Source organism: Balaenoptera ricei, chromosome 1 (genome assembly GCF_028023285.1).
Source record: "Balaenoptera ricei isolate mBalRic1 chromosome 1, mBalRic1.hap2, whole genome shotgun sequence".
NCBI lineage: Eukaryota > Metazoa > Chordata > Mammalia > Artiodactyla > Balaenopteridae > Balaenoptera > Balaenoptera ricei.
In genome coordinates, this window is record NC_082639.1 from 152,464,582 (window position 1) to 152,476,656 (window position 12,075).

Here is a 12,075-nt window from a genome sequence, read left to right on the forward strand (position 1 = left end):
TGGAGCAGATCTCTGTGTCTTTTGTATTTATGACATTCATTTTCTATATCATTTGTGTTTAATTGATCTCGTCTTTAACCCTGGACTGTCGTCGCTGTGAATGTGAGGGCTTTGTCTTTGTTCACCATTTACCTGGCGTCCGGCCCGGTGCTTAGTCCAGCGTAGCCGCTGTGTAGTGATAGTGAATGAACTAAGTAGAAAGCATTAAGCTAATAATCTAGATTACCAATGTTGGAAGCCATTCTTCTTTATTGGTTCTCTGTAGGATGAGAGTCATTTTTTATTTGTCATAAATCAGAGCAGAAAGGTACTAATCAGAAATTGAGAGCATCAATTAATGCCAGATCCCAGACTCACCATCTCAGAAGGGGAGGGGTGATGGGACGGCTTTGCCAAAAGAACATTCGTGAGACGCCATTTACCAGAGCCAGTCCCAGATCTGATACTGATTGTTGTTTAGATCATCACAAAATGTCCTGATGTGCTTGTGGGTTGGGGGAAGACATTTCAAACCTGAGGCTCAAACAGGGAGTGTCTCTGTGATGTGGATGTGCCCCATGATCCCACCACCGCTGTTAGTGGTGGCCTGGCTGGGCCGTGGACACATAGGCGTGTGCAGACGCCCTGAATCAAGACTCCACGTGGAAGAATGAGCGCCTTCAGCTCCACACGTAAAACGTGTGATCCAACATTTCTTAACCTACTGTGTTCAGTATGAAGTCCTATAATGGGCCAAGTAAAGCCCTGAGCTCGAGGCCGACTGATTTGCATCGTCCCTCCGCTTCACAACTGTCCTAAATGGTGGTGGTGGTGTAACTTTCATATGTGAGCCTGAGGTCGCCCTGCTGAACTGGGTCTTAGAAGTGCTGTGTGTTTACCAAGCGGGGAACTCAGACATACAAGCCATGACCTCGGCCTGAAGGAGTTGCAGTCAGTGAGAAGACAACCTGGGCTGTAAAGGAAGTGATTCCAGACAGTAAGGACCTGCCAGAGGGGTTTGTGGGATAAATCTCTCTGCTCAAGTCGAGAGAGTTTTGGCTCAGTGGTTAGAGGAAGCTGTGAGGGGCCTGGAAGGATTAGTAACTCGAGGTGGGAGGAAAGCGTCCCGGGCAGGGCACACTGGAGGGGCCCACCTGCAGGCAGGAGTCCCTGAGGTGAGTGGAGGACGGGCAGTCGCTGGACTGGATGGGAGGGGAGGTGGGAGTCACTGTGAGATGGGAAGCAAACAGGAACTGACCGTACAGATGGGGTGTATAGCTGGGGGGAGATCTGTCTCAAAGCAAGGTCAGTCACATTGTGGGTTAGGCCAGAAATTTAAAGCTCAGGACTGAGTACCTTATATGTGCAGAGCTTTTTGAAAAAATTTTTTTTTCTTTCAGGATCACTTTATTGTAGGGAGGGATTAGTATTTTTCTCCTCAAACTGAGCTATGGACAAAGTATGGAGTTACGGCAGTTTTAGAAACCAGTTGTTTTTCTTGTTGCCTCAATAATTGGAGGGGCTCTTTGACAATAACACTGAAAATCAAAAATGGAAACCAACAGAGAAGCTTGTGTTTGTTTCTGTTTTGCAGATAATCACCGCCAATCCTTGGAACACGATCGCTCTTCTCTGTGGGGCCTTCTTGGCATTATTTAAAGCTGCAGAATTTGCCAAACTGAGTGTGAAGTGGATGATCAAAATTAGGAAGAGATATCTTAAAAAAAGAGGTCAGGCAACGAACCACATAAGCTGAAGTCGCCTGCGTTGTTCGTAGGACTGCCCGAGTTCATGGAAGTTCTCATCACTTCTGCTTTGGTAAACCTAGCTGCCAGCAATCCTGTCCTCACTTGAAGAAACGAGCCTTGCTGGGGGCCTGCCTGTCACACTGCAGCTTCTAACTGGTCCTCAGAGAGACTGTCTAGAGCCCAATGGAAGAGATCCAATGGATGACCTAACCGTTATTTAAGTATTTAAATTATTAATGAACATTTTTTGACATATGACATGAATAGGGTTTGTGGAAGATGGAATTAGATATAATCCAGTTTCCTGAAGGTTTTTGGAAGCTGCCTCCTTTCTCGGTTTGGTGTATAGTTAAGGTCTAACAGGATGATTAAGGCTCTGACCTTAGGTTTTTTTCTTGAGATTTTTTTAAATGGACAGAGGAGAGTGTGATTTTCTTCTCCCCCACCAGTGATTCTTCAGGTGTGGAGGTCATGCTGTGGAACCGGTGTACGGTATGTGAGAAACGCAAAACCCCTCATGTCTCTGGCGCCATCTGCCAGCCCCTGACACGCTCTCTTGTTTGTTAAATATTAAATGAGACTTTTTTTTAAAGCTACTAGAAAAACTAGTAATTAGATCTCTTGTGGACTGACTAGCCACCTACCTGTCTGGCTAGAATACTGGTTGATGCAGGTATGAGTTCGGACTGATTAACATACAAAAACACTAGGACATGTGTACATAGTAGGTGCCTACTCAGTGTATTTTGATGATTTCATTAATAGGTGAATAAAAGTTAGGTTAATACAAAAGGAATCAGTGTGCCAGTATGCACATCTGCTAAATCAATAGGCACCAGTATGCTTTCATTCCGTGACCTCCAAATAAAAGGGAGCGTGAGCCTGGACTTCCACGATGGATGGGTCTGGACTCCCGAGGTACATCATGACCACGTCCAGGGAAGGGCAAGGTGGGCAGGCGATAGATGGCAGGTGGTCAGGAAGTGACAATAAAGCCCCATGAATAAGCTGTGTTAGCTCTTCCTGTCCTACAAACCCCCCCACCCATCTGAGAAAGGGGCCCTCAGAGCTTTCAGCCCAGCCTGTGACAGAGATGAGTACCCTCTGGGTATTTTTCACATGGTAGCCATTGGCTGATTTAAGGTTATGAAGATTATTTATTTCCAGAGTTTTGAATTATTTACATGCCCTTTGCCTCCAAAGAGGACTTGGTAGCCTTTCTTCAATTCTGTAACCCTGTTTTAGATAATTCAAAGAGAACAGCTCAAATGTATGAGTGGGGCAATTTTAATCATCTCATGTCTAACTTAGCAGCAAGCAACTGTGGTTTTTGGTTGAATTATTAAAAGTGAACTTGTGTAAGGAAATATTCCCTGCTATTTTTCTATGGCACAGAAGCAGGTACATTCAAACTTTAGCCTAGGTCCTGTCTGTCTCTATAAAATCTTATTGTAAGGCAAGTGCAAAGCCAGGCATTAAAGCTTACATTAACAGCACTGAAAAACAGGTATGTGTATTTTTAAATTCTAAATAAGATGACACACCACTTTAATATTAGCTAACAAAATTTGCTCCAATGAACATATTAAAACTGTACTTCCTGTACTGTAGAAAGTTGAGAGACCTCTTGAATGTGCTTTTGAGTAAGTAGCTAATTAATTAGGAAGTGGGCATTTCTAGCTCCTTCTTCAACAACAACTATCAGCTGCAGCCTGCCAAAATCTACTCTGGCTGCTCTTCAGTGAAAGAAATGTATGCCTAGACCGTCCACAAAATAGACATTTAGACCCAACCGTCTCTTCTGGGGAGGCTGCGGCTTGCCTTTTGCTGTGTTCTGTAGCAGGGTCACCCTTTCCTTCCCCGTGTGCTGTCCCCAGCTGTCAGTAATCCCGGCTGGCCTTAGGTGAGTGTACAGCATCTGGCAAAAGAGCACTGGGCCTGGACGGCTGAGGTGGCGGCCATTTGAGAGCATTGTAAAATATGAGCCACGTCCCGAAAGGAAGAGTTTCTCCTGGTTTCACAGCAAGCAGAACGAGGTGCTTTCACAGTGACCCAGGAATAGTGTGCTAGAGTTGTTCTTCATGGATGTGAAAGAGTAGAAGCAGACACCAGTAGCTGAAAACTTTGTAACAACAATCAATCAGTGCTATTATTACTTACTTATTATAGATTTTGAGATTTATCCTCCTAGGTCTATTTCATTTTATTATTTTATTTTATTTTGGCCGCACCGCACAGCATGTGGATCTTAGTTCCCCAACCAGGGACTGAACCCGGGCCCTTGGCAGTGAAAGCGTGGAGTCCTAAGCACTGGACCGCCAGGGAGATCCCATGGGTCTATTTCAATTAAAACTATGTACATATGTACACACATTTAAGGTAAGTTAAACCCATCCTCCAAACATAAAGGGACATGAAGGAAGATGGAAGGATATCCTAGAACTTAGAATTTTATGTGACAATTCTATACAACAGATATACTTTGATAAATGGCTAGAACACTCGACTCTGGCACACAATCTTCCTATTCTTTAACTGGTGTACAACCTGCAATGTGCCTTAAAATTTTCTCTATATACACGTATGTATGTACATACGTATGTATGTATATATGTATGAATGAAGGGGGGCAGGCTTCTTCCGAGCGCCTAACCTTAGTGCTGAAAAAAGCAAAGTCGACGTAAGGCAAAATACAAACACAGATTTATTAAATGCTGCTCAATCCCCCAATAAAGATCTTTCATTACAAAACAGTTTTCCACACAACTGCAAGTTAAGAGATTGGAATGGTACTCTGGTAACAAAATGTGAGAAAATACTTGACCAAGTAGAAACATATACGACTTCTCTATAGTCAGCTTTTTCAGAACCCTACAGAGGAAGCCTACTGCATTTCCTTTACGTAAAGCCAGGCAGTGACAATGAGCGCTCTGCATCACCACACCGTGGGACTCAAAGCCTCCATCCCTGCATCAGGAGGTACTAGAGAAGGGCAGGTTGTGAGGACTGGAAAGGCCCTGCCTTCAGCCTTTGGGAGGAAGAGGCGGAATGAGCTGAGAGGCAGGCTGGGTGTTCACGGCACGGCCTCCCCCGGATCTGTGCTCAGCGCTCTGGGGAGTGGCAGATGAAGGGGGATGTTCACAAGGATCGATCTGAAGAATTTGGTTTACTTTCCCAGCTTTTATTTATAATTTGTGCTTTAAAAAGCCTGGAAATTTAAGTTTCTGCTCAAATTCCAGAGTACAGTAATATCTCTATGAAGGAAGGCTTAGGGCAAGTAATTCCCTCCGTCATATTTCTGGGAGAGATGAAGGGAAGGATAAGAATTACACCTTAGTTTTATTTTAGGAAAGTCTTTTTCCTAGGATGTAACTAAGGTCTGCAGCAATGTGAAAAGCACATTATCAAAGGGAAAAATATACAGAGCAGACTACTATAATCTATGTGCAACACAACCAAAAACAGAATTCAAGTCATGATTCTTACCACTCCCATAATTATTTCACTCATATCATAGATGATAAAGTTCATTCATTTCTGTGAAACTTCAGAAGAGTGACACAAATCAATGATTAGACAAAGGTTACAATATACTATGGCCATGATATAGCACAGAGCTATGTTTAGTCCATATATTTTTTTTCATTTACAGTTGCCAGAAAAAAAAATTGGCCTTTTAATTATATTATACTGATGAGGTTTGTTTCATAATTTTTACATATTTCAAAAAAGTGTACAAAACCGCCTATCCAGCGGAGGTGGAAGGCTTTTTTTATTCATCAGTTGTATTGCTGAGAATACTGTGCATGTTGTAAGCACTGTTCTGCTTTTCTAGAGCTTTCTTTAGCTTTAGCTCCTCCAATTTTTTCCATAATTCTTCACGTTCCAATTCCTTCTTTTTCTCCCTGTAAATAAAGCAAGACTTCTGTAGTTAGAAACTTATTTCAGAGCTTGAAGAAACATGCTGTTTGGCAGCTGGCTGGAGAACAGACTGTGTTCACTCACATTTCACTTAAATCCCTCCACTAAAGCATTTGAGACTTTACATTACCTAGAGCACCGCGTTACTCATCTTCATCTCCTGAGTGTAACACCACGTCTGTATGGCTCCTGTACTGAAAGTTATCGTTCGCCTTCCCTCCCTGCATTTTATCACCACCACCACCACCACGACTGTGGCACCTGTGCTTTACGGTTGGCAAAGTACTTAGTCACGTAAACACCTTGCAGTGGGTTTTTGCCGACAGACTGAAGGGCTGGCCATGAGTCAGCCTGGAGCCGTTTCCAGGTGGAAGCCATATCCTTTGGCTCCACATCGCTAGCTGCCAACCAGTCTGTGTCTTACTATTTCTTGTCTCCTGCATGTCAGAAGGAGACTTTAAAGTTTGAATAACCTCTCTAAGAAAGCAAAACTCAAAATATGTTGCTTCAACTACTTAATTTCAGTTCTAAAGAGAACATTTCTGAATAACTTGGACCAAACTATTCTGAAGGGCTATATGAACATGTGAAAAAACCATGGACTTACGTTCTGCAGTTACATATGCTTTAAGGGGACAAAAGTGCTGATTTACGCAGCCAGTAAGATATAATGATCACTCTTAGTTATGTGAAATATGCATTTTTCAAATATAAGTTTCATATGATCCTAGTCATTTTTCCTTCTTCCCATTGCTTCCTGGGACTCAAACTATGTACCTAATTTCTATTCCTGCCTGAAAGGTGCTATTTAAAAGAAAGAATGCATTCAGTTAGTTATTGATGGACTAGGATGGCCTTGAAGAAGACAGATCCTTTCTCTACTTGCCACCAGAAAACCAGGACTAGGAACTTATAGTCAAAATAGATCAGCTTTTCCAAACAGAATAGTAAATATACTTATTAGAAATAAATGGGCTCAGGTACAGCAGTTATTGGAACTGAAATAAATATATGAGAAGGAAGTGATTTTTAGATTATTTTGTAGTAATTTATGAAATTTTCAAAAAGAGGTAATCACTAAGCCAAGTTCCTAAATGCTAATGTGTGCGACCATTTATTCACTAAAATATATACTGCAAGGAACAAAATATCAATAATAGTACTCAACCACAGACATATCCTTATGTGAGTTTCCTCTTCCCAAAAGGGAACTATACTGACTTTAAAATACCACTTTGTTAAAATGTGAAGCTTAAAAACTATCAAATTATTGTGCAAGAACAGTTGAAGAATAAGCTCACTATGGAAGCCCATGTGGACAAAAGCAATTCTCATAAATGTAAAAATAATTATGTAAAATAGTATTTAAAATTCAGCATAAATTGTATTTCACAATGCAGATGTTATACTGATAAAGTCTAAGGCTCAGAATGAGATAAACAGAATTTATGATCCACGTTAAAATCATAATCTAACCATTAGGAGTTCACCTGGAAATGACTTTAGAGTAGTTATTAGAGACATTCAAATTGTAATGCTAAATGTAACTGGCTTTTTTCTTTTTTGAATTTTATTTATTTATTTATTTTATACAGCAGGTTCTTATTAGTTATCTATTTTATACACGTTAGTGTATATATGACAATCCCAATCTCCCAATTCATCCTACTGCAGCAATTGGCTTCTTAAACATAATTTTAACTTAGAATACCTTATTGGACTGAATCACATTCAACTAATCTAAAATGTACAGATAAGTCTATAAATAAAAATGTCAAATACCTTTGTCTTTCAGCTTTGTATGAACTAGTAAGATCATCAAAAAGCTTGCCATTCATCTCCATGAGGGTTTTCAGCACATTGTACACCAGTGCTACAATGGTCCTAAAATGAAAACAAGCCAGTGCTGGGTTACTGATGCTACTAACAGATGGGAAATGTAACACTATCATCTCTGAAATGGGTTAGATGCTAGCTGACTCAGTCAATCCATTTTAGAGCTGAAAAACTGAAGTTCAAGAAGTTTAGTAATTTGCTCAAAGTCACACAGCCAATGGTAGTAGAGATGGTCGGTCTGATTCCAAAACTCCTTCCATGATACAGTCCTTCCCACTGTATCATGCTTAGATTAAACCCTAAAAATGTTATGGTCAGCTTCCTGTCTGCTCTAGAGTCTACTATCACAAACCCTGAGTAACAGCATTAAAAGAAGTTGAAAAAGATCCAATGAATGTAACTTGTAAGAAGAAAAGTAAAAAACAGGATAAGGATGTTACAGAATTTAGAATGCATGCAATCTAAACATCACTGATGTGACCTTGAGCACTGAAGCTTCTCCCTGGGCTAGGCCAGCTCTGGAGGTGAGGCTGGATACTGGCAGCACACAGTCGCCTGAACAGCCTCTGCAGGTGCTGGGTTGGTCTCCCCAACAGGGCTTAACCACACACTGGTACAGAATGTCACACCAGACCGTCCCTAGATTTGCAATTCTAAATTGAAATTAAGAACATACAGGAGTTCAGGGTTTTTGAGCATGAGCCACCCATTCTCCTTGCTTGGCCCTGCAATAAACCTTTCTCTGCTCAAAAAAAAAAAACACCAAACAACAAAAAAACCCAGAACATACAGACACACATACAACTTCATAAAACTCAGTGCAGAATAGAATAAAACTATGTGATGTTAACCTTGGGATCAATTCCAAATCTGTACAGGTTTCCTATGTATGAGTAATGAGATCAAATGACAAAGAGGTCAAAAAAACAAAAACACAAAAATAACACAATCAACATAAAAGACACTTACGGATTCCAGTGTTCTTTGGAGATTTTGTACAAACTGCCAAACATAATTGGCAGAATTTTATCAATATTCTCCTCAATCAAACTAAGAATATATTCATTGTTCCAGAAGTACAGTGCCCTTTCTGCAACCTAAAAAAAGACATTTAGAAATGTCAAAACTAAAAGAGAAAAGAAGTAATAGTATAAAATAAAAATGGCTTCACTGAAAACATCATACCTGAAAATGAGAACTGGATACACACTTGGATATCTGCTTAAAAAGGGGCTCTTCAATTTTTTTGAATTGTGTTGGTTCAATGACATCTAAGATTTCTTCAATTTCTCCTAAAAACATCACCTAGGTTAAAAAAATTTTCTTTTAAGAAACATAATATGACAAATTACATGATGTTAATATAGAAAACACAAATGAGAAGGTTAACCTACAAATTAAACACTGGATGAAAAAAATCTTGATAGTATACGCAATTTACTATGATGTACAGATATTCTACCAAGTCTCTCTAATCCCCACAGAACATCTCCCGCTTGGTAGCAGTGATGATACACCCAGGCCAAAGAAGCATGGTTTATAGCCCTGAGATTGAGAAGTTCTAATAAAATGCACTGTTTTTGTTGAATGAAACGCACCTCTTTCTGACTGCATGTTTTTGGCCAAAATTTCAGCAATCCTCTGATCACCTGCAAAAAAGGGAAAAGTTTATTTAGCATGAATTAAGCAAAGAAGCTGGTTAATCTCAGGAAATTTTAAATAATTGCGATAATATCAATATTCATTCTGAAGGAGAACAATAGTATTCAATAACTATGTATATACCCTTACTCTGCTCAGCTTTAGACTTCTACCAATTCAACAGATAGTTATTGAGTGCCTTTGTACCACATACTGTTCTAGGTGCCAGGGACACACTGATGAATAAGACAGAAGGAGGTCCCTGATTTTCATGAAGCAGGAAGACCAACATAAGTTAGCAATTAAACTTATAAATAAAATAATTTTAACAGTAGTAAGTGCTACTTCCTACTAAGAAAATAAAGTACGAGATAATGACTTGGTGGGGTGAGGAAGGGAGGTTATTTTAGGGAGAAATTAAGGAACAGATAGTTCCTGTTATTTAAACCATTATGAAGCACCCAAAAAAGCCAGAAAGCTTCCCAATTTATTTCATGGCTGGCACAGTCTTGATAACCCAAATACAACAAAACAAGGGATCGTGAATTTAAGTAAACATAGTTGCAAAAATCCGTATTAAACCGAATATAACAGTATATTAACAGAATACTGCTACCTACCCAGTAACTTATTCCAGAAATTCCAGGATGGTTCAACTCATTATAGTTATAGGTTAAAAGGGGGAAAAAAAAACTGTATGATCATCTCAAAAGATTTCGAACAGTTATTTGATTTTTTGATTGATTATATATTCTGATAACAATTTAGTAAGCTAGAACTAAGAATTTATCAGAAACCATCAGCAATCAACTTATATAATGGTCTCTTGGAAATTGACAGTAAAACCATTTGGGCCTGGTGCTTTTGTGGAAATAAATCTCTGACAGCCTTTTAAGTAAATTTAGTTATTGGTCTTGTCTAGTAATGAAGAACACTCATCCAAATTAAAACTGGGGAAGAACACTGTTCTGGAGCCAATCCAGTAAGATAAGAATCTGATGAATAATGTTGAGAAGGGATATCAGAATTACACTTATTTGTCTAAGTGTATGATAATTATATACCGCTTAAATATTAAAAGATGAAAAATTACTAGAATGAGTAGGAAAATTCAATATGTGGTCAGATAAAAGATAAATATGTAAAAATCAATACCTTTTAAAACAAAGTATCAGTTACAATAATCAGAGAAAAATAATTAAAACAATAAGGTAGTAGCATGGAAACTGACAGAGAAGATATATGACACAGAGGAATATCTAGACAGACTTGAGTATATATGAGGTTTTAATATATGACAGAGGTGGCATTTCAGTTCCTGGGAAACAGCTGAATTAGTCAATTAATTGGTGGTACTTGAACTGGTGGCTCACCAGTTAGAAAAAAAATGTAGCTCCTTTGGTAGGCAGACTCCTGAAATGATCTCCTATGATCCTTACTTCCTGAATTCACACTCTTGTGTAGTTGAGCCCTTCCCTGAAGTGTGGACTGGCCTACTGACTTGCCTCTAACCAACAGAATGTGGCAAAAGGGACAGAATGTCACTTCCATGAGAAATTTACAAAAGATTGTGACTTCCATCTTATGAGCAGACTCTCTAGGGCCTTCTCATCTTGCAAGTTTTGATAAAGCAAGCTGCTATGTTGGAAAGGCCCAAGTACCAAGGAATTGAGGGTGGCTGCTGGCCAACAGCATCTGAAGAACCAAATGCTAACAACAGTCACGTGAACTCAGAAGCAGATCCTTCCTTATCTGAGACTTTATTTGCAACCCCATACCTGGCCAACACCTTGACTGCAGCCTTGTGAGAGACCCTGAGGCAGAGGACACAGCTAAGTCATGCCTGGATTCCTGATTCACAGAAACTATGCAATAATAAATGTTTGTTGTTTTAAGCCACGAAATTTTGTGATAATTTGTTATGCAGCAATAGAAAACTAAAACAATTCCTTACCCGTGTCACACAAAAATTTCAATTTCAAATGGTGTAGTGGGTTGAATGGTGGCCCCCAAACAGATATGTTCATGTCCTAATCTCTGAAATCTATGAATGTGACTTATTTGGAAAATGGGTCTGTACAGATATAATTAAGTTAAGGATCTCAAAATGAAAGCATCCTGGGTTATCTGGATGGGCCCTAAATCCAATGACAAGTATCCTTGTAAGAGATAACACAGAGGAGAGACCGAAGAGGAGGCAGCAATGTGATATTGGAGCGATGCAGCCACAAGCCAAGAACACCTGGAGACACCAGAAACTGGAAGAGGCAAGGAACGGAATCTCCCCTAGAGCATCTGGAGGGAGTGCAGCCCTGCCGACACCTTGATTTTGGACTTCTGGCCTTCAGAACTGTGAGAGAATAAATTTCTGTTATTTTAAGCCACCAAGGTTGTGGTAATTCGTCATGGCAGCCCTAGGAAACTATTATAGATGGAATAAAGTTTTTACACGTAAAAACTAAATCCATAAAATAACTAGAGTATGATACTAGAGAGTATTTTTATAATCTCAAAGGGTAGAAGGATTTTACTTAGCATGACATCAAGGCCAGAAGCCATAATGATGAATAGATTCCACTACATAAAAAATTTTTAGTTCTTTAAAAAGGCAAATATTAAAAACAGTATATTCAAAGTTAAAAGGAAAACTCCAAATGGATAAAAAAAATTTGCAAAATATAACAGGCAAAGGCTTAAAAGTAGGCAAAGGACACAGAAATATAAATGACTAATAACCATATAAAAGGATGGCTGTAATACTTTTAAAAAGCCAATTAAAATATTTCATACCTATTAGACTAGCAAAAATTTAAAACAATATTCAGCACTGGCTGATAAGGGAAAATAGGCACCTTCACACACTGTACTCTTTGACCCAGCAATATGGTTTTAATTTCAGTAATTTGGTTTTTTTTTTGAATTTTATTTTATTTAATTTTTATACAGCAGG

The 12,075-nt window shown here is 39.2% G+C and overlaps 2 protein-coding genes across 2 annotated transcripts in view; one reads left to right on the forward strand and one right to left on the reverse strand.

Annotated features, from left to right (window-relative positions):
• The window catches only part of PACC1 (proton activated chloride channel 1), a 32,593-nt gene extending 29,499 nt beyond the window's left edge, over positions 1 to 3,094 (forward strand). The window contains exon 8 of the mRNA XM_059904322.1: positions 1,574 to 3,094. Coding sequence (XP_059760305.1) covers positions 1,574 to 1,735 — 162 coding nt within the window. The 3' untranslated portion in view covers positions 1,736 to 3,094. The remainder of the gene's footprint in view (positions 1 to 1,573) is intronic.
• A 1,314-nt stretch (positions 3,095 to 4,408) lies between these two features.
• The window catches only part of PPP2R5A (protein phosphatase 2 regulatory subunit B'alpha), a 100,278-nt gene continuing 92,611 nt past the window's right edge, over positions 4,409 to 12,075 (reverse strand). The window contains exons 9-13 of the mRNA XM_059938450.1: positions 9,083 to 9,133; positions 8,670 to 8,789; positions 8,454 to 8,581; positions 7,431 to 7,532; positions 4,409 to 5,632 (exon numbers count right to left, since the gene is read on the reverse strand). Of these exons, the coding sequence (XP_059794433.1) occupies positions 5,500 to 5,632; positions 7,431 to 7,532; positions 8,454 to 8,581; positions 8,670 to 8,789; positions 9,083 to 9,133 (534 nt within the window). The 3' untranslated portion in view covers positions 4,409 to 5,499. The remainder of the gene's footprint in view (positions 5,633 to 7,430; positions 7,533 to 8,453; positions 8,582 to 8,669; positions 8,790 to 9,082; positions 9,134 to 12,075) is intronic.